This window comes from Anomaloglossus baeobatrachus, chromosome 7 (assembly GCF_048569485.1).
Source record: "Anomaloglossus baeobatrachus isolate aAnoBae1 chromosome 7, aAnoBae1.hap1, whole genome shotgun sequence".
Classification (NCBI taxonomy): Eukaryota; Metazoa; Chordata; class Amphibia; order Anura; family Aromobatidae; genus Anomaloglossus; species Anomaloglossus baeobatrachus.
Genome location: NC_134359.1, coordinates 15079236 through 15105976, shown reverse-complemented (window position 1 = coordinate 15105976; position 26741 = coordinate 15079236). Strand labels below are relative to the sequence as shown.

The window sequence follows — 26741 nt, the reverse complement described above, 5'->3', positions numbered from 1 at the left end:
GCAGAGCTGAGTGTGATTCTGATAATTTGTCAGGTGCTCTGATGTAGCAGAGCTGAGTGTGAGTCTGAAAATTTGTCAGGTCTCAGATGTAGCAGAGCTGAGTGTGATTCTGATAATTTGTCAAGTCTCAGATGTAGCAGAGCTGAGTGTGATTCTGATAACTTGTCAGGTCTCAGATGTAGCAGAGCTGAGTGTGATTCTGATAACTTGTCAGGTCTCAGATGTAGCAGAGCTGAGTGTGATTCTGATAATTTGTCAGGTCTCAGATGTAGCAGAGCTGAGTGTGATTCTGATCATTTGTCAAGTCTCTGATGTAGCAGAGCTGAGTGTGATTCTGAAAACTTGTCAGGTCTCAGATGTAGCAGAGCTGAGTGTGATTCTGAAAACTTGTCAGGTCTCAGATGTAGCAGAGCTGAGTGTGATTCTGATAATGTGTCAGGTTCTCTGATGTAGCAGAGCTGAGTATTTTAATCAGGTTTGTCGGGTGAAGCAGAGTTGAGATTATTGTTTGATGTGACTCATGGTGCTATCTCTAGTCTTACATAGGACTGCAGGTAAAGCCACTACATCATCATCATTCACAGTAGTGATGGAGTTAAATGAGCTTTTCGGCTCTGCTACATCAGGATATATTTGGATCCACTCTTCTCGTCACTGGAAATCAATGTAAACCACAGGACAGACAGCTGCTGAGGCGGCGGCTCGGAGCCTCCTCCCGTCCTGTCAGCTCCAGGGACCAGATGTCCGGCTTTCTCCTGGGTCTGGTGCCGGGTTCTGGGGCTCCGCAGTCAGGGCCGTGGTCTGATGTCGTGGATCGGTTGGATTCTGCCGTTTCAGTCCTATTAGTTTATTCCTGAGATAAGCGGTGCCATGTGTAGTGGGGAGCCGCTTATCTCCGGACTCTGGGAGACCCGGGTTGTGCCCCTTGTCCTGTTTTTGGCTGCAGACCAGTAGTGAATGATATTTTTTTTGCAGTATTCCGGGGGGTTTCTTCTTTTTCCCCCCGGCCCGGGCCGAGCTCGGGGTTGCGTGTGTGCTGTGAACACGCCGCGATGTGTTTGCATTCTTAAGCTGAAAGCATTTAGCAGAAATCATCCGGCTGAATGCGATGCGATTGTTCCAGCGGATTACAGGGTAACGCAATCTGTCTGATTCTGCGAGTGATGGGCACGATGAGGGGAGGCCCCGGGGCACCTCGCTGAGGCCCTCAGACCCCACATATATCTGCAGGACAGTAACCCCCATCATGTCTGCCCTACTGCCCTGCACAGGGCGCTCTGCACCAGAATCTCAGCCCATTCTGCAGTTTCTCCACCAAGATAAGTGGCCACATGAGGATTTGGCAGCTGCTTATCAGTTGACTCCTCCGTAGGACTCAGGACAGATGGGTGTATGATGTCATACGGGGGCCTGCAAAAAGTGCAGCCTTAGAGATAAAATGGTCTCTAGTGACATCACTGTCCATATAGTGACATCACACTCTGTTAGGAACCACCAGAGAAAGCTGCAGAGTGTGGGTGCGCGCAGTCCGGGGGACAGAGTGTGGGTGCACACAGTCCGAGGGTCAGAGTGTGGGTGCGCGCAGTCCGAGGGTCAGAGTGTGGGTGCACACAGTCCGAGGGTCAGAGTGTGGGTGCGCACAGTCCGGGGGTCAGAGTGTGGGTGCGCACAGTCCGGGGGACAGAGTGTGGGTGCACACAGTCCGGGGGTCAGAGTGTGGGTGCACACAGTCCGAGGGTCAGAGTGTGGGTGCGCACAGTCCGGGGGTCAGAGTGTGGGTGCGCACAGTCCGGGGGACAGAGTGTGGGTGCGCACAGTCCGGGGGTCAGAGTGTGGGTGCGCACAGTCCGGGGGACAGAGTGTGGGTGCGCACAGTCCGAGGGTCAGAGTGTGGGTGCGTACAGTCCGGGGGGCTGAGTGTGGGTGCGCACAGTCCGGGGGACAGAGTGTGGGTGCGCACAGTCCGGGGGACAGAGTGTGGGTGCGCACAGTCCGGGGGTCCGAGTGTGGGTGCACACAGTCCGAGGGTCCGAGTGTGGGTGCGCACAGTCCGAGGGTCAGAGTGTGGGTGCGCACAGTCCGAGGGTCAGAGTGTGGGGTGCAGAGTCTGGGTGCCCCTTGGGACCACACAGTCCATTCCTGCCTTCTCCTGTCCCAATAAGAGTAGTAGTCCCTTACACCTGACACCCCCGCCACATAATAGTAGATGGATGGATGATGTATGACAGGTGGAGTTGCCCTTTAAGCGTCTCAGAGATGATCCCTCCGGCAGCAATGAGGGGTCTCAGAGGTCTCTTTCCGTCAGGACCCCCCCTTGGAGCAGCTGCTCTTGGGCACTGACTTCTGCTCCCGCTGGTTATTTTTACCTCCCTTCTATTGATCATGACAGAGGAGGCGAGGTGGGAACGGGCTCATCTATCATTAATGGGGTTCACTTATATTCAGCTAATGGATTTCATTTTATGCAGCTGAAAATATGACTGAGCAAAAAGATCTAAACCTTGCGCTCATCACTAGTCATCACCAACACCCCCAACATTGCTGCTCCTACAAGAGCTGTCATCCAGCTTTCCCAGACACCTGAAAGGGGATTCTTTCCAGACATATACAGTCAAGGCTGAAAGTGTTGGCACCCTTGAAATTGTTCCAGAAAATGAAGTTTTTCCTCTATAAAATTGCAAAAGAAACAAACATGGTATCTGCAATTCCACGTTTGTTTACTTTATGATTATTGGAACCACACAAAATAAACAGAGTAAATAAGGCAAATTGGACAGAATTTCACATAGAACCCCCAAAATGGGCCGGACAAAATTGTTGACACTTTTCCAAAATTGTGGGGAAACAACTTTGTTTCCAGCATGTGATGCTTATTCAAACTCACCGGTAGCAAGTAACAGGAGTGGGCAATATGGAAATCACACCTGAAACCAGATAAAAAGGGGAGAAGTTGACTCCATCTTTGCATTGTGTGTCTGTGTGAGCTGCACTAAGCATGAAGAACAGAAAGAGGAGAAGAACGGTCTGAGGACTGGAGAACTAAAATTGCTGAAAAACATCAACAATCTAAAGTTGACATGTCCATCTCCAGAGATCTTGATATTCTTTTGTCCACAGTGCACAACTTAATGAAGACGTTTACACCCCATGGCGCTGTAGCTAATCTCCCTGGATGTGGACAGCAAAGAATAATTGATGGACAGTTGTAACGCAGGATAGTCTGGATGGTGGATAAGCCCCAATGAAGTTCCACAGAAATTCAGGCCGTCCTGCAGCTCAGGAGCATCAGTGTCAGCGAGAACTATCCGTCCACATCTGAATTACATAAAATGCTATTGCGGAGACCCAGGAGGACCCCACTGCTGACACAGAGACAGAAAAAATCCAAAATGTACGTGAGTAACTAAAATCCTCCTGGGAAAGCGTCATGTGGACAGATGAGGCCAAGATAGAGGTTTATGGTGAAGCGCATCATTCTACTGTTTACTGAGAATGGGATGAGGCCTACAAAGTAAAGAACACAGCACCTACAGTCACATATGGTGGAGGACAGAGATGTTTTGGGGATGTTTTGCTGCTTCTGACACTGGGTGCGGTGACTGTGTACAAGCACACTAAGGATTCTGGATGGCAATGTAGAGCCCAGTGTCAGAAGCTGGGGGTGCGTCATAGGTCAGGGGTCTCCAGCAGAACAATGACCCAAACACTTCACAAAAACCCAGAAATGGATGGAAACAAAGCGCTGGAGAGATCTGAAGAGGCCACAATGAGTCCAGATCTAAACCCCATTGACACCTGTGGAGAGATCTGAAAATTGGGAGAAGAGGAGATGAGAGGAGAGAAGAAGAGGAGAGAAGAAGAGGAGGGAGAGGAGAGAAGAAGAGGAGAAAGAGGAGAGAAGAAGAGGAGAGAAGAGGAGGAGAGAAGAGGAGGAGAGAAGAGGAGGAGAAAAGAGGAGGAGAGAAGAGGAGGAGAGAGGAGGAGGAGAGAAGAGGAGGAGAGGGGAGGAGAGGAAGGGAGGAGAGGAAGGGAGGAGAGGAAGGGGGGAGAGGAGAGAAAAGAAGAGGAAAGGAGAGAAGAGAAGAGGAGAGGAGAGAAGACGCCTTCAGATATGAGAGACCTGGAGACATTTATATAGAAGAGTCTGAGATTCCCGGTGAGAGGAGGAAGAAGCTGTGGACGGGGACAGGAGGCGACTGATGGAAGGGATTTATTCCAAAGGGTAAAGGGCGCAGCCAAATATTAAGTTGATCATTTTTTTAGTTTTGTGTGAAATTCTCTCCATTTTGCCCCTTTTTTCTGTTGTTCCAATAAACACAATAAGGGAATAAATCTGAGAGATTGTAACAATTTTCCGGGAGAAATACTTTTCTGAATCCCTTTCTGCCGTTCACTATAAATTGATGGTGGAAGGGAATTTACTATCACTGCTCCTAGAACTGTTATCATCGAGGTGTCCCAGATTCCAAATAGTCAGTGTTATCAGGCCCTGTTCTCGGTGCAGTCAGTGTTATCAGGCCCCGTTCTCGGTGCAGTCAGTGTTATCAGGCCCCGTTCTCGGTGCAGTCGGTGTTATCAGGCCCCGTCCTCGGTGCAGTCGGTGTTATCAGGCCCCGTCCTCGGTGCAGTCGGTGTTATCAGGCCCCGTTCTCGGTGCAGTCAGTGTTATCAGGCCCCGTCCTCGGTGCAGTCAGTGTTATCGGGCCCCGTTCTCGGTGCAGTCAGTGTTATCGGGCCCCGTTCTCGGTGCAGTCAGTGTTATCGGGCCCCGTTCTCGGTGCAGTCAGTGTTATCGGGCCCCGTTCTCGGTGCAGTCAGTGTTATCAGACCCCGTCCTCGGTGCAGTCAGTGTTATCAGACCCCGTCCTCGGTGCAGTCGGTGTTATCAGGCCCCGTTCTCGGTGCAGTCGGTGTTATCAGGCCCCGTTCTCGGTGCAGTCGGTGTTATCAGGCCCCGTCCTCGGTGCAGTCGGTGTTATCAGGTCCCGTTCTCGGTGCAGTCGGTGTTATCAGGCCCCGTTCTCGGTGCAGTCAGTGTTATCAGGCCCCGTTCTCGGTGCAGTCAGTGTTATCAGGCCCCGTCCTCGGTGCCGTTAGTGTTATCAGGCCCCGTTTCGGTGCCGTCAGTGTTATCAGGCCCCGTTCTCGGTGCAGTCGGCGTTATCGGGCCCCGTTCTCGGTGCCGTCCGTGTTGTCAGGCCCCGTTTCGGTGCCGTCAGTGTTATCAGGCCCCGTTTCGGTGCAGTCAGTGTTATCAGGCCCCGTTTCGGTGCAGCGCTGTCATGTCCTGTTCTGATTCTGCCGCTCTTGTATAAATACAGATAGGGCAGAGCGCGGCACTCAGTTCTGCCGCTGTTATTGTTCTCGGTCTCTGGGAGAAATCCCAGGCGGATTCCCGGATATTGTTCCTCGGAGGACGCTGTGTGTTTCTCACTGAATGGATCCTGATTTATGCGTTTAGGATTTTGTCTGGTTTTGGCTTTTTATGATGGTCATGGAAGGTCCACATTCTGCTCTGCTTTTTATATATTAACCCATCGTTATATCCGTCATTGTTCTGATCCAGAACTCCACATCCTCGGCTTCACCATCACTAATGCATTTTTTGGCTGCCTGCAGTCACCACTAGAGGGAGCGCTCTGTACACTGCTCTGTATGCAGTCAGCTCTGCAGCGCCCTCTGGTGGTGGCTACAGGGAGATAGAATTGTAATTTCCCTGCAGATCACCAGCGTCCAGTAGTACAGACTAACTGCCCTGGGTTGTGGTCTGGGGAGATCAGCGCGTCCCTGTATTTGCCGGGTGCAGTTAGTAGTTGATGGGGTCACGGTGCGGGGTCTCTCCTCACGCCTAAGTGTCAGGATGGCAGTGAGGATTGCTGAGGTGTTGCACCTGCAGTTGGGCTTGGTGCTGGACCGTCGGTGTTGTCATGTTCCCCTCGTTGTGTGACACATAAGCTGTCAGCTCTCCTCTCGTACCCGGGGGGTGCAGGATTGTTTGACACCTCGTTGGTTGAGTCATCCTGCGCCCGCTGACATTCTCACATACTTCTGCGATGTGTACATGACAGTGCTGGCACCGTGAGGTCATTCGGGAGGGACTTTTGATGCCATGTAGTTTTTGGGTTTTTTTTTTACACCTCCACCCCCTGAAAACAACATGGTGTGAATCAGTCCGTGGAGCGCTTCCCAGAGGGTATAAATATATCCATCCTCTGACAGTAAACCCCAGGGAGCAGGGCGTGGTACCGCGCCTCGCTGCAAAACAACAGCGTGGAGATGTGATGTGCGTGTCCTCGGTGATATAACATACGTGTCCTCAGTGGTATAACATACGTGTCCTCGGTGATACAGTGTGCGTGTCCTCAGTGATATAACATACGTGTCATTGGTGATATAACATACGTGTCATTGGTGATATAACATACGTGTCATTGGTGATATAACATACGTGTCCTCAGTGGTATAACATACGTGTCCTCGGTGATACAGTGTGCATGTCCTCGGTGATACAGTGTGCGTGTCCTCGGTGATAGTATATGTGTCCTCGGTGATACAGTGTGCGTGTCCCTGGTGATACAGTGTGCGTGTCCCTGGTGATACAGTGTGCGTGTCCCTGGTGATACAGTGTGCGTGTCCCTGGTGATACAGTGTGCGTGTCCCTGGTGATACAGTGTGCGTGTCCTCGGTGATACAGTGTGCGTGTCCTCGGTGATACAGTGTGTGTGTCCTCTGTGATAGTATATGTGTCCTCGGTGATACAGTGTGTGTGTCCTCTGTGATAGTATACGTGTCCTCGGTGATACAGTGTGCGTATCCTCGGTGATGCAGTGTGCGTGTTCTCGGTGATAGTGTACGTGTCCTCGGTGATACAGTGTGCGTGTCCTCGGTGATAGTGTACGTGTCCTCGGTGATACAGTGTGCGTGTCCTCGATGATACAGTGTGTGTCCTCTGTGATAGTGTGCGTGTCCTCGGTGATACAGTGTACGTGTCCTCGGTGATACAGTGTGTGTGTCCTCTGTGATAGTACACGTGTCCTCGGTGATACAGTGTCTGTGTCCTCTGTGATAGTATACGTGTCCTCGGTGATACAGTGTGCGTATCCTTGGTGATGCAGTGTGCGTGTCCTCGGTGATACAGTGTGCGTGTCCTCGGTGATACAGTGTGCGTGTCCTCGGTGATACAGTGTGCGTGTCCTCGATGATACAGTGTGTGTGTCCTCTGTGATAGTATATGTGTCCTCGGTGATACAGTGTGTGTGTCCTCTGTGATAGTACACGTGTCCTCGGTGATACAGTGTCTGTGTCCTCTGTGATAGTATACGTGTCCTCGGTGATACAGTGTGCGTATCCTTGGTGATGCAGTGTGCGTGTCCTCGGTGATAGTGTACGTGTTTTCGGTGATAGTGTACGTGTCCTCGGTGATACAGTGTGCGTGTCCTCGGTGATACAGTGTGCGTGTCCTCGGTGATACAGTGTGCGTGTCCTCGATGATACAGTGTGTGTGTCCTCTGTGATAGTGTGCGTGTCCTCGGTGATACAGTGTACGTGTCCTCGGTGATACAGTGTGTGTGTCCTCTGTGATAGTATATGTGTCCTTGGTGATACAGTGTGTGTGTCCTCTGTGATAGTATACGTGTCCTCGGTGATACAGTGTGCATATCCTCGGTGATGCAGTGTGCGTGTCCTCGGTGATAGTGTACGTGTCCTCGGTGATACAGTGTGCGTGTCCTCGGTGATAGTGTACGTGTCCTCGGTGATACAGTGTGCGTGTCCTCGATGATACAGTTTGTGTGTCCTCTGTGATAGTGTGCGTGTCCTCGGTGATACAGTGTACGTGTCCTCGGTGATACAGTGTGTGTGTCCTCTGTGATAGTATACGTGTCCTCGGTGATACAGTGTGTGTGTCCTCTGTGATAGTATACGTGTCCTCGGTGATACAGTGTGCGTGTCCTCGGTGATAGTGTACGTGTCCTCGGTGATACAGTGTGCGTGTCCTCGGTGATACAGTGTGCGTGTCCTCTGTGATAGTATACGTGTCCTCGGTGATACAGTGTGTGTGTCCTCTGTGATAGTATACGTATCCTCGGTGATGCAGTGTGCGTGTCCTCGGTGATAGTGTACGTGTCCTCGGTGATACAGTGTGCGTGTCCTCGGTGATACAGTGTACGTGTCCTTGGTGATGCAATGTACGTATCCTCGGTGATGCAGTGTGCGTGTCCTGGTGATATAACATACGTGTCCTCGGTGATATGACATACGTGTCCTCGGTGATACAGTGTACGTGTCCTCGGTGATACAGTGTACGTGTCCTCGGTGATACAGTGTACGTGTCCTCGGTGATACAGTGTACGTGTCCTCGGTGATACAGTGTACGTGTCCTCGGTGATACAGTGTGCGTGTCCTGGTGATATAACATACGTGTCCTCGGTGATATGACATACGTGTCCTCGGTGATACAGTGTGCGTGTCCTCGGTGATACAGTGTACGTGTCCTCGGTGATACAGTGTACGTGTCCTCGGTGATAGTGTACGTGTCCTCGGTGATACAGTGTACGTGTCCTCTGTGATACAGTGTGCGTGTCCTCGGTGATAGTGTACGTGTCCTCGGTGATACAGTGTACGTGTCCTCGGTGATAGTGTACGTGTCCTCGGTGATACAGTGTACGTGTCCTCGGTGATAGTGTACGTGTCCTCGGTGATACAGTGTACGTGTCCTCGGTGATACAGTGTACGTGTCCTCGGTGATAGTGTACGTGTCCTCGGTGATAGTGTACGTCTCCTCGGTGATAGTGTACGTGTCCTCGGTGATAGTGTACGTCTCCTCAGTGATAGTGTACGTGTCCTCGGTGATAGTGTACGTGTCCTCGGTGATGCAGTGTACGTGTCCTCGGTGATAGTGTACGTCTCCTCGGTGATAGTGTACGTCTCCTCGGTGATAGTGTACGTGTCCTCGGTGATGCAGTGTACGTGTCCTCGGTGATAGTGTACGTGTCCTCGGTGATGTGGCGTACGTGTCCACTGCGGTGTACACTGACCCGCGGAATGTTTTTCTATCTGCGTATGTCGGTGTGTCTTGCGGCTGTGGTGACTTTTCTGTGCGGAATTTCCTCGTAGAGTTACATTAGATGCGGAAAATCTGCAGATAATAAACGCACGTGCGTGTTTAGTGGCGGAAATACATAAAATCCACATGTAATCTGCACCTAATAATGTCAATGGCGGGAAGATTCAAAAACAAAGCAGCTTTATTTAAAGCATAAGACCCCAAACAGAGACAAAAAACACAGTGCTAAAAACACGATACAAATGTATGTTAAAAAAAACGCAAGTAAAGTGCAGAAAAAACTCAACAAACCCTGATCGTGGGGACGAAGCCTAAAAAGTTTTTCAAAAACGTTCAAGCTCTGTTTTAGCTTTTGCCCTATGAGGCGGCTGCTCCCGGATTATCGTGACGTGCTATAATGGATCAGGCTGTATCTGGAGGGGGGCGCAGAGCACAGGAGGGTGCAGGGGGTGTGCAGGGCCAGGGGGGTGCAGGGCACAGGAAAGGCGCAGGGCACAGGGGGGGCACAGGGGGGCGTGGGGCGCAGGGAACAGGAAGGGCGCAGGGGGGGCGCAGGGCAGAGAGGGGGCACAGGGCACAGGGGGGGGGCGCAGGACACAGGAAGGGCGCAGGGGGTGTGCAGGGCACAGGCGGGCGCAGGGCACAGGCGGGCGCATGGCACGGGGGGGCACAGGGGGGCGGGGGGTGCAGGGCAGAGGGGGGGCAGAGGGGGGGGCACAGGGGAGGGCGCAGGGCGCAGGGGGTGTGCAGGGCACAGGTGGGCGCAGGGCACAGGCGGGGTGCAGGTCACAGGAAAGGCGCAGGGCACAGGGGGGCGCAGGGCACAGGAAAGGCGCAGAGGTGGGCGCAGGGCAGAGGGGGGGCACGGGGCACAGGGGGGGCGCAGGGCACATGGAGGGGCACAGGGGGGGTACAGGGCACAGGGGGGTCGCAGGGCACAGGAGGGGGCACAGGGGGGGCGCAGGGCACAGGGGGGGTACAGGGCACAGGAGGGTCGCAGGGCTCTGCTGTAATAAATCCGGCCACTTATGGGGGAGTGCTCGGGAACTGTTCGTCTCTCGTATTGATTGCGTTGCATTATGACCTCCATCGTGAACAGGACGACATTGTCCATCTCTGGTTACAGATCGATTCACTTTGTTGTTAATGTGCAGCCGAGAGGTTAACATCCCCGATGAGGCCGCGTCTTGTGGATCGATGCGCCACCCCCGGGAGATCTCCCCGGATCATAACTCAGTCCTGAGACTCTTAATCCGGTTTGCGGTGATCGCTGAGTATCGATTACCATATGTTTTCTTACCACTTTCCAAAGCTCCATTACCCGGCGTGGAGTCGCTGTCTAATCTCGGTGGATAAAGTGCTTGGACGGGGGACAGGTTCCTGTGGGATTGGATGGATGGCGTTCAGATGAGCCATTATGCTAGATTTACGAGCTGATATCTGTGATGGAGCGTTCACTGCCTCGTTCTGCCGGAGGAGTGGATATCGGGAAGGAGAGGAGAGCTTAGCGGTTTTGTTGAAAGGACATTTTGGCCGTGGAGCGTCTCTCTGGATGTCCTAATTGCTACTGACTGAACCGAACGGTAAAGGTGGAGACGTAAGTGCTAACGATTCTTCTTCTCTTTTCTTGCAGAAGTCGGGCACACTCAAGGACCTCTGGATGGGAGTTTGTATGCCAGAGTGAAGAAGAAAGATTCCACCAACGGGAGTACCAGCACGGTCAACGCCACCGGCATCCCGCTGTCTGCCACCCCCAATCACATCGAGCATACCCTATCGGTGAGCAGCGATTCGGGAAATTCCACCGCTTCGACAAAGACCGACAAAACAGATGAGCAAGTGGCCAATGCGGCTGCGAACCAAGGGTTGACGCCCGAGGAGAAGCAAGAGCTGGAGAGGCTTCTCGTTGGCTTTGGCTTGGACTCCGATGCTCAGATGCACAACTTAAACCCAGGCTCATCTGTTACAGGCGCCATGCTGCACGTGGTGCCTGCACAGGTTCACGTCAACGGGAGCAGTATGTCCCCACCAGCCGACAGAGAGACAGACATCCTAGACGATGACCTACCCAACCACGATGGACATAGTGTTGGAAGTTTGGGTACACTGTCCTCGTTTGATGGCACTCCCCATGTCAATGAGACTGGGTATCATCAAACGAACCTATCCAATGGTCCAACCACCATGAATGGCATAGATAAGCTGCATAAACATGGCTATCTTGGTAAAGAGACCATGATAAATGGGGGCTACCCCTATAACAACCAAAACACCTTAAAAAACACAATGACTCCTTATTCTCAAGATGTTGGTAACCATTTGAGACCTTCAGTATCTGCCCAGGAGAACTTGTCTTCTTACCAAGTCAACCAACCCACTATGTCCAACTGGGGACAACCCCAACCGGACACCATGACTCCAAAGCACTTATACTATTATGACCCCAATGGGATGTACCGTTCTCAGTCCTTCACCAATACAGAACCGGCCAAGTATGAGCCCATTTCACAGCTGCCCCAAGCGCCGGCCAGAAGCGTCAGCAGCAGAGAAGCCGTCCAGAGGGGGCTGAACTCATGGCAGCAAGGCGGCAGCCGACCTCCTTCCCGCCAGCAGGAGGGTGCAATAGAGAATCAAATGGTGACCCCAACTTCCCAGCCAAGCACTTTTCAGACTGTTCCCCAGAGTCATAGTATCCCCGAGTTCCCAATGATGGCCTCCCAGAAGGAGATTGAGCAGTCGATCGAAGCACTTAACATGCTAATGTTGGACCTTGATCCTTCATTCTCACAGATGCACAAGTCACAGAGTGTACCAGTCGCCCCAAAAGAAAACAGAACTATGCCGGTAACGGGGTCACTATCTGCCCAGCCAGCACTGGGTCTCTACAGCCAGCCATCGCCCCAGGTGGCATCTCCGAGGCCGAGCAATACGTATGGGCTGTCCTCCCCGGGCAGCCTGGCTTCTGCTCCAGTGAGCCAAGCGCACACGCCGATCGAGCAAGCGCCAAGGTCGTATTCATGTGAACCCATGAGACCCGTGAATGAGTACCGGGAGCCATATTCACCTGGGACCTATTCTCCGTATGGTTACCAGACCCAACCAGCTCCTCCGGCTTTAGTGAGAAGTTACAGCTATGGGACCACCACTCCATCGTCCTCTGTCCCACCACTCTCTGCTTTTATCCAGAGCAGTCCGCAGCAACCGACTACAGCCGCCCCGGTGCTGGCGGCCGTCTCCGCTCAACCCCAAGTACAAGCCCGGGAAGCCCCCGAGGAGGAGAACTACAACCTGGAAGGGCTGGTGGCCCACAGAGTGGCAGGTAAATACTATACTCCTATATATAATACTTTGATTAAAGGGTTAAACATTACTAATGATGTCACCAAACCTCACTGCAGGGAGAAGTCTCCATTACATCTTATGCTCTTCTCTCGGCTGATTTTAGTTAGTTGAGTGCAGGACTCTTTTTGGCCTCTAGATGGTGCTCTTGCTTACAGTCAATGGGAGGCATGTGCTATCCCCTACTTTGGAAACAGCCATGATGGAGGCAAATGGACAAAACTTGACACTTCTGGGCAATAACACCACTTACTGGGGTCTATTTGTACCACTTCGACCCACCCTGTAGCTTCCAAAGCCAAGATGTGATTGTCACCAGTGCACCCAGTACCCTCACCACTGGGGGGATATTATTAATGGAAATGTAGCTTATAACATCATCAGGAACCTTGAGTCATTAAAGGGGATGTATAGTCAAGATAAACCCCCTTTAATAGGGGGGGGGTGTCCTCTTATTTAGGAAAACCAGTTGCAGGGGACATCTCTCGCTCTGGAGGGTCCGTCTTGTCCCCCATTACTCACTTTATTGTTATGGAAGACATTGTGTAATACTTGAGTTTATCCTGTGGAGGCGCTATAGGAAATGTAAATATGGATAGTCAGGTTTCCCTATAGATTACAGCTGGGGTTCACAGCTCAGCGTAATCTGCTCATCATCAAGAGACCCTTTAAGGGATTTTATAGAGCAAAGCGCCCCTTTAAGGTCTTACAATGCGGCCCACCAGAGGATGGTTGTGTCCTCGCCGCCCCCGATGACTGGTAACCGACATCATCTGTCATGCAATGTTATAGTTACTGAACGCCCAGGGTAAATATTTGCACGCTCGGTTTACAAGACGTGGTCATTACGGACCATGTTTGGAATTCATTGACCACAGGACAGCGTGCTGCCAACCTCGCATACCGGCCAGCGGGACCGAGTCATCCCAAACCTCTGCGCCCCCCGGAGGGGACAACCACACCACAGACTAATGGGGCCTCTAGCACAACACCGCCTACAACAGTGACACATGCGGGTGTGAAAACATTTGCAAACTTCTAATATATCACTGTTGAGGACAGATGTGTGTGTGTATATGTATACACACATACACATATATATATATATATATATATATATATATATATATATATATATATATAATCTACACTCAAGAATTCCAATGAAAAACTTGGAGTGCCTGATACCAGAGAATAATTGCTTGCACCTTGTGTTGGTATATCTTGAAGTTTAAGGGCCCCCATGGAAAATCACCCAACAGGGCCCCTTATATTTGGTCTTTAGCATTATATGAGTCATTGGGGGCCTTCTAGGACCCTGGGGTGACTGCACCCAATATATTCTCAGTCATCCCGCTATAGTGAGATCATTTGCAAAAAGATTTGCCAAGATTACATCTGGGGATATTTATACACAAAGGACCAACATTTTACACTTGCAGAGGCCCAGATGTCCTGAGCAGGGGCAGTAATGGGGGCACGAGTTGCCGCACATCTCAGGGGGGCAGGGCACATACTTTCATAAAATTGAATAATCCGTATATTAGCCTATAGATTTCCCCTATAAAGTATTATTGCAACATCGCCACCTACAGGCCAGATGTGATTCTGCACTCAATAAAAGAATCGTATTATGGAAGAGCATAAAGTGTAGTGTGCATCTGGAGTAGGAGTACGGCGTGACGCGGGGGGCGCTGATTTGCGGGGACGGTGCTCGCTGCAGCAGTGGTTGGAGCGTCGTCAGTATCTCCGGACAGGTGATGACAGGTGGAGATGGATCGGGCTGGACGTGTCCTATTGTTCGGCATGTCTGGAATCTGACGGATCAGCATCAGTTTTTAGTTTGCACAGATGAAGGGCGGCGGTTTTTCCTCTCCATTTAGCAGTAGCTGGATACACTTTCCACTAGGAAGCTGTACGGGTATATATATATATGTACACCCCCCCCCCCCTCTCCCCCCCCTGACATAGGAGACAAGAGGATCAGTTACAGCAAAGTAAATATAACCCTCCGCCATTGTCCTCTCATGTGTTACTAGATTTATAGAGAAATGGAGAATGCAGAAGTTCAGGAGAAGTTTTTTGGGTTTTTATTTTGTGAATTCCAGGATTTTGAGGCAAAACATTATATATAAGAAATGTGCAGATCAAAATGTTACATTACGTACATGAGGCACGGGGGAGGAGTAGTGCGGGCAGGTATCAAAAGTCCACACACCCTTAGAACGTCATGGTTTGGACGGATGTGCACAGTAGGAAGCCCCCTCCCCGCTTGTTATTTCTTAGACAAAACATAGAATACTTTCTTATGGTACAAGGATTATGTTTCCATTCACAGCCCACATAATGCCGACATATAGTACCAATATTACATGGCCATTCACAGTCCATATGATACCACTATGTAGTACCAATGTTGTATAACTATTTACAGCCCACAAAGTGACAATAATATATCATTTTCTGCCCATCTAACACCATTATATAGTGACACAATTTTATTGCCATTCATCCCCACATAATGCAGCCATATAATACGACTGTTATATGGCCATGTGCAATCCGCATAATGCCACCATATAATACCAATGTTATACAGCCATATACAGCCCAAAATGTTATACAGCCATATACAGCCCACATAATGCGGCTATATCACACCAATGTTATACTGCCATATACAGCCAACATAATGTCGCCATTTCATACCAATGTTATACAGCCATATACAGCCCACAATGTTATACAGCCATATACAGCCCACATACTGCCGCCATATAATACCAATGTTATAGGGCCATATATAGCCCACATAATACCACAATATAATACCAATGTTATAAAGCCATATAAAGCCCACATAATGCCGCCATATAATACCAATGTTATACGGCCATATATAGCCCACATAATACCACCATATAATACCAATGTTATACGGCCATATATAGCCCACATAATGCCGCCATATAATACCAATGTTATACGGCCATATATAGTCCACTTAATGCCACCATATAATACCAATGTTATACGGCCATATATAGCCCACATAATGCCGCCATATAATACCAATGTTATACGGCTATTTCCAATCCACATTGTGCCGCCATATAGCAGCAATGTTATATGGCCAGCTACGGCTCATATAATGCCCTACATAGTGACAATGTTATATTGCCTCTCACAGCCCACATAATACCACCATGTAGTATCAGTATTATTTTGCCGTTTACAATATATAAATAATAGTAAAGATAATACATTATATTGCCATTGATTTTGGGTGGATTTGTTTGTTTCTCTCCCTCTTGGAGACCCTTTTAGATTTCCGTGTCCTGAGCCACTGGCAGTTTGACTCCCCTTAAATCCAGCTTTGATCCCCCTCTCATGGCTGGAGCGGGGGCAGTGACCTGTAGGACGGGTGTATGCTTTTGCTGCCCCCTGTATAGAGGCGATTCGCACCAGTCCACTTTCTGTCCCCTTCTTTGCAGCCCCATCGAGCTGTGCTGTAATTGTTGCTCCGGTTTGCGCAGTAGACTGGATACATCACGTCTCGCTCCTTACAAGGAGTCTCCGGGTTTCCACTGCACAATGTCTCACTGCGTCTCACAACACATTTAGGTGGTTCCCTCGGAGGGATCTGGATCAGATGAGACCACATAAGGCTGAAGCCCCCTGCGCCCCCCTCGCTGACAGAAGGGTCTGGATGATAAAAGATTTATATTTTCCAAATAGATTCTAGAACGATCTCTTCAGAATATGGATCTAGAGACGTCCTCCTCACTTTAGAAGTCTTTAGTTTTTACCAACATTTCACAATTTAAATCTAAACAGAAAAATCGGCTTTTTTGCACTGATTTTTGAATTTTCTCTAGTCACATCCAGAGCTGCTTTTAATTTGTCACTGCTTTTCACAGATCCATCAACAGGTTTCACAATACAAACTGCATTCATTGCTGAATGGGTCTCTTAGGCTTGAGGAGGCTGGTGTACTTACCGTGAAAAAGGCTGAAGGGGTGGAGTCTGAACACATGTCAGTCAGGCTGAGGGGGTGGAGTCTGAGCAGATGTCAGTCAGGCTGAGGGGGTGGAGTCTGAGCAGATGTCAGTCAGGCTGAGGGGGTGGAGTCTGAGCAGATGTCAGTCAGGCTGAGTGGGTGGAGTCTGAACACATGTCAGTCAGGCTGAGGGGGTGGAGTCTGAACAGATGTCAGTCAGACTGAGGGGGTGGAGTCTGAACAGATGTCAGTCAGACTGAGGGGGTGGAGTCTGAACAGATGTCAGTCAGACTGAGGGGGTGGAGTCTGAACAGATGTCAGTCAGGCTGAGGGGGTGGAGTCTGAACAGATGTCAGTCAGGCTGAGGGGGTGGAGTCTGAGCAGATGTCAGTCACGCTGAGGGGGTGGAGTCTGAACAGATGTCAGTCAGACTGAGGGGGTGGAGTCTGAACAGATGTCAGTCAGGCTGAGGGGGTGGAGTCTGAACAGATGTCAGGCTGGGTGGGTGGAGTCTGAGCAGATGTCACTCAGCATGAGGGGGTGGAGTCTGAATAGAAGTCAGTCAGGCTGAGGGGGTGGAGTCTGAACAGATGTCACTCAGCATGAGGGGGTGGAGTCTGAACAGATGTCAGTCAGGCTGGGTGGGTGGAGTCTGAGCAGATGTCACTCAGCATGAGGGGGTGGAGTCTGAAAAGATGTCAGTCAGGCTGGGGGGTGGAGTCTGAGCAGATGTCAGTCAGACTGAGGGGGTGGAGTCTGAACAGATGTCAGTCAGGCTGAGGGGGTGGAGTCTGAGCAGATGTCAGTCAGGCTGAGGGGGTGGAGTCTGAACAGATGTCAGTCAGGCTGAGGGGGTGGAGTCTGAGCAGATGTCAGTCAGGCTGGGTGGGTGGAGTCTGAACACATGTCAGTCAGCATGAGGGGGTGGAGTCTGAACAGATGTCAATCAGGCTGAGGGGGTGGAGTCTGAACAGATGTCAGTCAGGCTGGGTGGGTGGAGTCTGAACAGATGTCAGTCAGGCTGGGTGGGTGGAGTCTGAACAGATGTCAGTCAGGCTGGGTGGGTGGAGTCTGAGCAGATGTCACTCAGCATGAGGGGGTGGAGTCTGAGCAGATGTCAGTCAGGCTGAGGGGGTGGAGTCTGAACACATGTCAGTCAGCATGAGGGGGTGGAGTCTGAACACATGTCAGTCAGCATGAGGGGGTGGAGTCTGAACAGATGTCAGTCAGGCTGAGGGGGTGGAGTCTGAACAGATGTCAGTCAGGCTGGGTGGGTGGAGTCTGAACAGATGTCAGTCAGGCTGGGTGGGTGGAGTCTGAACAGATGTCAGTCAGGCTGGGTGGGTGGAGTCTGAGCAGATGTCACTCAGCATGAGGGGGTGGAGTCTGAGCAGATGTCAGTCAGGCTGAAGGAGTGGAGTCTGAATACACTGGACTCCTGAGTGATTTCATTCTATAGCTGGACTCCTAAAATGCACATCTTAATATCAGGATTATGCAGTCATTCTGTTATGGATTTTAGCAGTAAGTACACCAGCCTCATTGGGTCTTAAAGATCTATTTAATTACATATATGTATGCAGTTTATATTGTAGAACCCATGGACAGCTCAGCCCCCACAATGCACTGCTCTCATAGAAATTGGGCAATGAGCAGGATTCTGGATGCAGCTTTAGTAGTGACTGGAGAAGAAAACATCAATGTAAAGCAAAACGTTGACCTTGGGATTGATACTTAGTGACTTACACAGTACACAGTAATGCCGGGATTTCGGTATACAATGCTCACCCTGCACTTGTATTCCCTTAGATGTAGCAGAGTTGGGTTTGTTAGTTGCCCCCTCCTGAATATTCTGGGGTTACAGCCCCCCATATTGTGGTCTTCCGGGGGCGTCGCTGACCTGGGTGTATTCGGGAATATTACAGAACACTTGTATTCCCTTAGATGTAGCAGAGTTGGGTTTGTTAGTTGCCCCCTCCTGAATACTCTGGGGTTACAGCCCCCATATTGTGGTCTTCCGGGGGCGTCGCTGACCTGGGTGTATTCGGGAATATTACAGAACACTTGTACTCGCTCCTTCCAGAGGTGAAATGTCTTTATATGGGAATTTTCCTTGCAGACATTGAGACAAGCTCCTTGCTGTAATGATGGAGGTTCCCTCCTCGGGGCGATGCAGAGATTCTCATCTCCGGGGGGCACGGAGGAAGTCACCGGTGCCAACCCCCGTGTATGGGGAGGGCGACTGCCCAAACTCCATAATCCGCGCCCACATTCACCCGCAGCACATTGCACACATTGTATCCATTCTCAGAGTTGTTCCAGGTGATGGATTTTGTCACAATTTGTGTCCGTCGTGGGTAGAAATCGTGTCTGTCCTGGGAATGGAGTCTGTGGATTGTTACACGAAGTTCCCATTATTAGCTGTGGGGAGACCAGAAAATGGGATGTGATATCTGTAATACTCCCGTCCACATATCACTGGTAATGGAAGACTATTCATAAGAACCAGTACCCAGTCTGCTGATAATGGGTAATACCACTGCACTGCCATCAGTAGGATACAAGCATGGCCCCTCACCTGCGTCCCCTCATCGTCTGTCAATGTCAAATCAATGGGAAAGGTAGATGTTCTCTTTTACATAGGTGATATGGTAATCTCTATGATGTGGAAGGTCCTGGTAGGGTACTAGATCCATGTCGGTATTAGGTAAGGTCCTGGTAGGGTACTAGATCCATGACTGTAAAAAGTAAGGTCCTGGTAGGGTACTAGATCCATGTCTGTATAAAGTAAGGTTCTGGTAGGGTACTAGATCCATGTCTGTATAAAGTAAGGTTCTGGTAGGGTACTAGATCCATGTCTGTATAAAGTAAGGTTCTGGTAGGGTACTAGATCCATGACTGTATAAAGTAAGGTTCTGGTAGAGTACTAGATCCATGTCTGTATAAAGTAAGGTCTTGGTAGGGTACTAGATCCATGACTGTATAAAGTAAGGTCCTGGTAGAGTACTAGATCCATGTCTGTATAAAGTAAGGTCCCAGTAGGGTACTAGATCCATGACTGTATAAAGTAAGGTCCTGGTAGGATACTAGATCCATGTCTGTATAAAGTAAGGTCCTGGTAGGATACTAGATCCATGTCTGTATAAAGTAAGGTCCCAGTAGGGTACTAGATCCATGTCTGTATAAAGTAAGGTCCCAGTAGGGTACTAGATCCATGTCTGTATAAAGTAAGGTCCTGGTAGGATACTAGATTCATGTCTGTATAAAGTAAGGTCCTGGTAGAGTACTAGATCCATGTCTGTATAAAGTAAGGTCCTGGTAGGATACTAGATCCATGTCTGTATAAAGTAAGGTCCCAGTAGGGTACTAGATCCATGTCTGTATAAAGTAAGGTCCTGGTAGGATACTAGATTCATGTCTGTATAAAGTAAGGTCCTGGTAAGATACTAGATCCATGTCTGTATAAAGTAAGGTCCTGGTAGGATACTAGATCCATGTCGGTATTAGGTAAGGTCCTGGTAGGGTACTAGATCCATGACTGTATAAAGTAAGGTCCTGGTAGAGTACTAGATCCATGTCTGTATAAAGTAAGGTCCTGGTAGGATACTAGATCCATGTCTTTATAAAGTAAGGTCCCAGTAGGGTACTAGATCCATGTCTGTATAAAGTAAGGTCCTGGTAGGATACTAGATCCATGTCTGTATAAAGTAAGGTCCTGGTAGAGTAATAGATCCATGTCTGTATAAAGTAAGGTCCTGGTAGGATACTAGATCCATGTCTGTATAAAGTAAGGTCCTGGTAGGATACTAGATCGATGTCTTTATAAAGTAAGGTCCTGGTAGAGTACTAGAGCCATGTCTGTGTTCGGTAAGATCCTGGTAGGGTACTAGATCCATGTCTGTATAAAGTAAGGTCCTGGTAGAGTAATAGATCCATGTCTGTATAAAGTAAGGTCCTGGTAGGATACTAGATCCATGTCTGTATAAAGTAAGGTCCTGGTAGGATACTAGATCGATGTCTGTATAAAGTAAGGTCCTGGTAGGATACTAGATCCATGTCTGTATAAAGTAAGGTCCTGGTAGGATACTAGATCGATGTCTGTATAAAGTAAGGTCCTGGTAGAGTACTAGAGCCATGTCTGTGTTCGGTAAGATCCTGGTAGGGTACTAGATCCATGTCTGTATAAAGTAAGGTCCCAGTAGGGTACTAGATCCATGTCTGTTCGGTAAGATCCTGGTAGGGTACTAGATACATGTATCCACAATGTAAGACCCCAGTTGTGTGATAGATCCGTGTCTGTATAAGGTAAGACCCCAGTAGAGTTATGGATACATGTCTATATAAGGTAAGACCCTAGTAGGGTTATAGATCCATGTCTGTATACAGTAAGGACCTGGTAGGGTTATGGATCCATGTCTATATAAGGTAAGACCCCAGTAGGTTATTAGATCCATATCGCCACAATGTAATACCCCAGTAGAGTTATGGATCCATGTCTATATAAGGTAAGACCCCAGTAGGGTTATAGATCCATGTCTGTATACAGTAAGGTCCTGGTAGGGTTATGGATCCATGTCTGTATAAGGTAACACCCCAGTAGAGTTATGGATCCATGTCTGTATACAGTAAGGTCCTGGTAGGGTTATGGATCCATGTCTGTATAAGGTAAGACCCCAGTAGAGTTATGGATCCATGTCTGTATACAGTAAGGTCCTGGTAGGGTTATGGATCCATGTCTGTATAAGGTAAGACCCCAGTAGAGTTATGGATCCATGTCTGTATACAGTAAGGTCCTGGTAGGGTTATGGATCCATGTCTGTATAAGGTAAGACCCCAGTAGGGTTATAGATCCATGTCTGTATACAGTAAGGTCCTGGTAGGGTTATAGATCCATGTCTGTATAAGGTAAGACCCCAGTAGAGTTATGGATCCATGTCTGTATACAGTAAGGTAGGGTTATGGATCCATGTATGTATACGGTAAGGTCCTGTTAGGGTTATGGATCCATGTTTGTGTAAGGTAAGACCCCAGTAGGGTTATGGATCCATGTCTATATACGGTAAGGTCCTGGTAGGGTTATGGATCCATGTCTGTATACGGTAACGTCCTGGTAGGGTTATGGATCCATGTCTGTATACGGTAAGGTCCTGTTAGGGTTATGGATCCATATCTGTATAAGGCAAGACCCCAGTAGAGTTATGGATCCATGTCTGCGTACAGGAAGGTAGGGTTATGGATCTTTACGGTGTTTTATGTACAGAACATATATTGTGCATTTGTAACCTTTGTGCTGTATATTGATGCATTGACTTTTGTTTTCCTCCCTGGCTGTCTGCACTGACCTCCATATCATGACTCCGCCATCATCTAACCTTTCTGTTTCCTTTTTCCATGTGTTGTGTCTTGTTCCTGTCGCTCTTTTCTCTTCTTCTCGGGGACCCTCCTGTTCTGATCATTCTCGCCCCTTTTGTCATCCATGATCCCGACCCCTTCATCAACATCTCCCAGAGTACAACAGCAAACTCCGGAATATCCGCAAAAGTATGAACACCCCTCACACCCCCACGCTTCAGCGCCAGCGCTCCTTCACTTTCTCTGGTTTGTTCTGTCCGCTCTCTCCTTTTCCATTAAGCATGGTGTGCCAAGTCCTGTGTGTGGTAGGATCGCGGCCATCGCCTCCGGCCCCTCGCAGCAATAGGGACCCTCAATCATGTCAGGTAAAGGTAAGGTCAATGATGACATGAGGAGAGCTGCGGGGCCCGGAGGCGGACACTAACCCCCAACCAGCGAGAGCTGCCCTGCTAGTGATGGTGGGGCGCCATATCTGTACCCTGCGCCCTGATCGGGCCCCGTCCACCAGGCATGGCGTCCAGACTGTATGTGTGCGCCACACGCTTCAGAATAATGCACTGCTAATATGGTGGACGTGGGGTGACCCTGATGTGTGCTCTTTGCTTATTTCCGGAGGCATGGGGCGTGTGGGGTGTGAACTGTTGCTTCTAACCCTGAGGTTTATGAGCTGGCAGCTGGCACGGGGCGTGGCGCTTGTCTTTCATGCATTCTGTTTACAACATCTGGGTTGGGATCCACGGCCGCCAGATTGCGCCAAAATCTGCAAAATGTTCAATGTTATGAAACGCGTGGGGAGAAATGTCTTGTGTAATATTGAATCCTAGTGACCCCCGGTCAGTGACTTAGGATGGGACCATGTTCTCATAGCCCCGGAAAGGTAAGATGGTAGAGCCCCCCTCTGCTACAACGTATCACACAGGGGTCCTCTAATGGGTGCCCCGAAATCCACTCCATGTACAGTGATAAATGTGCCTGACTGTCCCCTGCAAAGGCATACGGAGAGCTGAGATACACGTATACATGAAGGTTACAGCAGTGCATCTCAGCTATGTGCCGACCGTCCCTTCAGGACCCCCCTCAATTAAGCAGGGAGCAGATTAGCTGCAGAGAGCGCCTCTTCCTCTATCCGGCCATTACTCACACAGTCCGTAGACTTCTATGGGAGCTGTGCAATACTTTGTATCTCCTGTGCGGTCGCTGCAGGGAAATTAAAGCTACAAGTTCTAATGATCGAGGAGGAATCTGTGATCGGCTTCTCATCAGGGGGTGAAAAAAAAGAGATGATCCAAAAAGGAACAGCCCCTTTAATGAGATTTTCACCTTTAATGAGATTTTCAGTGACAACCCCCTTAAGAATGAGTTCTTGCGTGTAAGGATTTTCTTTGTTACAAGCGCCCTTGCTGAAGTTTTTCAGTTTGGACTTATTGAATGATCTGCTCGTCCCGTTTAGATAGCGCCCTCGCTGGTGAGGCGCAGTATTACACACTGATTTCCAGCATAAACATTTCTATTATATTTACTATAATTGTTTACTAATATTTTGTAACCACATTTAGATGCTGATCCATATCGCGGAGGGGGCCGGGGGGACCCTGTGCAGCTTCGGCTTCCATCATGAAGCCCATATTGGTGCCACATGTCATTAATGAGCTCGGCTGCATTATAGCTAAAGTTCAGATATTAAGAAGATACATCTGTAGCGCGTCCTCTGAATCCGGGCGCCAGTTCCCAGTGTGGGGTCATCTGAGGCGATGGGGGCAACGCCGGAGCTCTCCTATGAGATCGGTTACTATTTTATGGGGCTGTATTTTTGGTCACTTGTAGTATCCTGTATTGCCTGCTCTGCAGGGGGCGCCATTTATCATTTTGTGACTAAGAGCAAGATGGCAGCAATAAAGATGCAGAAGACCTGAGAAATGTGTCCTGCAGTCTGGAGGTGGCGAGTCAATAGTTTATATTCTGTCCTGCTGCCTGGAGGTGGCGAGTCAATAGTTTATATTCTGTGTTGCTGTCTGGAGGTGGCGATTCAATAGTTTATATTCTGTCCTGCTGTCTGGAGGTGGCGATTCAATAGTTTATATTCTGTCCTGCTGTCTGGAGGTGGCGATTCAATAGTTTATAGTCTGTCCTGCTGTCTGGAGGTGGCGAGTCCATAGTTTATATTCTGTCCTGCTGTCTGGAGGTAGCGAGTCCATAGTTTATATTCTGTCCTGCTGTCTGGAGGTGGCGAGTCCATAGTTTATATTCTGTCCTGCTGTCTGGAGGTGGCGAGTCCATAGTTTATATTCTGTCCTGCTGTCTGGAGGTGGCGAGTCAATAGTTTATATTCTGTCCTGCTGTCTGGAGGTGGCGAATCAATAGATAATAGTCTGTCCTGCTGTCTGGAGGTGGCGAATCAATAGTTTATATTCTGTCCTGCTGTCTGGAGGTGGCGAATCAATAGTTTATATACTGTCCTGGTGTCTGGAGGTGGCGAATCAATAGTTTATATACTGTCTTGCTGTCTGGAGGTGGCCAGTCAATAGTTTATATTCTGTCCTGCTGTCTGGAGGTGGCGAGTCAATAGTTTATATTCTGTCCTGCTGTCTGGAGGTGGCGATTCAATAGTTTATAGTCGGTCCTGCTGTCTAGAGGTGGCGAGTCAATAGTTTATATTCTGTCCTGCTGTCTGGAGGTGGCGAGTCAATAGTTTATATTCTGTCCTGCTGTCTGGAGGTGGCCAGTCAATAGTTTATATTTTGTCCTGCTGTCTGGAGGTGGCGATTCAATAGTTTATATTCGGTCCTGCTGTCTGGAGGTGGCGAGTCAATAGCTTATATACTGCCCTGCTGTCTGGAGGTGGCGAGTCAATAGTTTATATTCTGTCCTGCTCTGTCTGGAGGTGGCGAGTCAATAGTTTATATTCTGTCCTGCTCTGTCTGGAGGTGGCGAGTCAATAGTTTATATTTTGTCCTGCTGTCTGGAGGTGGCGAGTCAATAGTTTATATTCGGTCCTGCTCTGTCTGGAGGTGGTGAGTCAATAGTTTATATTCTGTCCTGCTGTCTGGAGGTGGTGAGTCAATAGTTTATATTCTGTCCTGCTGTCTGGAGCTGGCGAGTCAATACTTTATATTCTGTCCTGCTGTCTGGAGCTGGCGAGTCAATACTTTATATTCTGTCCTGCTGTCTGGAGGTGGTGAGTCAATAGTTTATATTCTGTCCTGCTGTCTGGAGGTGGTGAGTCAATACTTTATATTCTGTCCTGCTGTCTGGAGGTGGCGAGTCAATAGTTTATATTCGGTCCTGCTGTCTGGAGGTGGTGAGTCAATGGTTTATATTCTGTCCTGCTGTCTGGAGGTGGTGAGTCAATACTTTATATTCTGTCCTGCTGTCTGGAGGTAGCGAGTCAATAGTTCATATTCTGTCCTGCTGTCTGGAGGTGGCCAGTCAATAGTTTATATTTTGTCCTGCTGTCTGGAGGTGGCGATTCAATAGTTTATATTCGGTCCTGCTGTCTGGAGGTGGCGAGTCAATAGCTTATATACTGTCCAGCTGTCTGGAGGTGGCAAGTCAATAGTTTATAGTCGGTCCTGCTGTCTGGAGGTGGCGAGTCAATAGCTTATATACTGCCCTGCTGTCTGGAGGTGGCGAGTAAATAGTTTATATACTGTCCTGCTGTCTGGAGGTGGCAAGTCAATAGTTTATATTCTGTCCTGCTGTCTGGAGGTGGCGAGTCAATAGTTTATAGTCGGTCCTGCTGTCTGGAGGTGGCGAGTCAATAGTTTATAGTCTGTCCTGCTGTCTGGAGGTGGCGAGTCAATAGTTTATAGTCGGTCCTGCTGTCTGGAGGTGGCGATTCAATAGTTTATAGTCGGTCCTGCTGTCTGGAGGTGGCGAGTCAATAGTTTATAGTCTGTCCTGCTGTCTGGAGGTGGCGAGTCAATAGTTTATATACTGTCCTGCTGTCTGGAGGTGGCGAGTCAATAGTTTATAGTCGGTCCTGCTGTCTGGAGGTGGCGAGTCAATAGTTTATAGTCGGTCCTGCTGTCTGGAGGGCAGTTTAGATCTTAATATGGTCTCACTTTGCCAACAGTCCCAACTTTGCTGGAACCTAGTTTTTGAGGAAATTATCCCAAATTTTGGGCAGTTTCTAGTCTAAAAAAAGTTGTCGTCGTTGCCCAGTTTTGCATAAATGTTGCAGATTAGTCACTCTGTGGACATTCGGACGTGGGATGACAGCTCATGGGGGATGGTAACGATCCCCTCATCAGTAAGGCTGAGCCCCCTCTTTCCAGGGACCCCCGGCAGCCGCCCCCGTGCTCATGTAAGAGGTGGCTGCAGATAACACTTGTTCTAAAGTTACTGTAACGTTATAAGCACCTGATGTCAGTGGCGCACTACACGCACCAGCCGCTCCTCCCGGGGCCGGATCCCATCTCCCCCTCGGCTGGGACACAATACTTCGTATTTTGATCTTGCACTTGGCTCCGCTGAGAATCGTGTTGGGGCGCAGATCTCCTCGTGGGGTCGGGCCGGTCCAGACTTGCAGATAATTAAAAATGTTCAAGGCTCCCACCCATCACCACGAGAGGAGAACATAGACAAATGATCCGAGGCATAAAATATGCCCATTACCCTGCAGAGATCACCCACTGAACACTGTCATCCTGATCCTCCTGCTTCATCAAGCTCCGTCCTGAGCTCACAGCCAGCGCCGAAACATTGTAACAAATGCAACAATTCTAGAAAATGGAGACATTTAATATGAGGATGAAAGCCCTGATCAAGTCCTTTTCACACAGCTGAGGGTTTGTTACAATGGATCATACAGGGCAATCTTCAGTGAGCTGCGCCCAGTCCTGCCCTGAACCCCGGGTTGTAACTTTTACCTGCTCGAATACATCGTATCAAACCTCAATTGGCTAAATCTGAAATTTCTTCCAGATCTGGTCCTTTTCACAGCTCGTGATTTGTTGCAATGTATCAGTCTGGACGATCCTCTGTGAG

The 26741-nt window shown here is 49.3% G+C and overlaps 1 protein-coding gene across 13 annotated transcripts in view; it reads left to right on the top strand.

Annotated features, from left to right (window-relative positions):
• TNS1 (tensin 1) overlaps nucleotides 1-26741 on the top strand; it is a 483060-nt gene that overhangs the window by 417135 nt on the left and 39184 nt on the right. For 8 of the 13 annotated variants that reach the window (XM_075317048.1, XM_075317047.1, XM_075317051.1 and 5 more), the window contains 2 exons: nucleotides 10698-12383; nucleotides 21912-22001. In XM_075317048.1, coding sequence (XP_075173163.1) covers nucleotides 10698-12383; nucleotides 21912-22001 — 1776 coding nt within the window. The remainder of the gene's footprint in view (nucleotides 1-10697; nucleotides 12384-21911; nucleotides 22002-26741) is intronic. The other 5 variants (XM_075317057.1, XM_075317060.1, XM_075317054.1 and 2 more) reach the window with 2 other exon arrangements.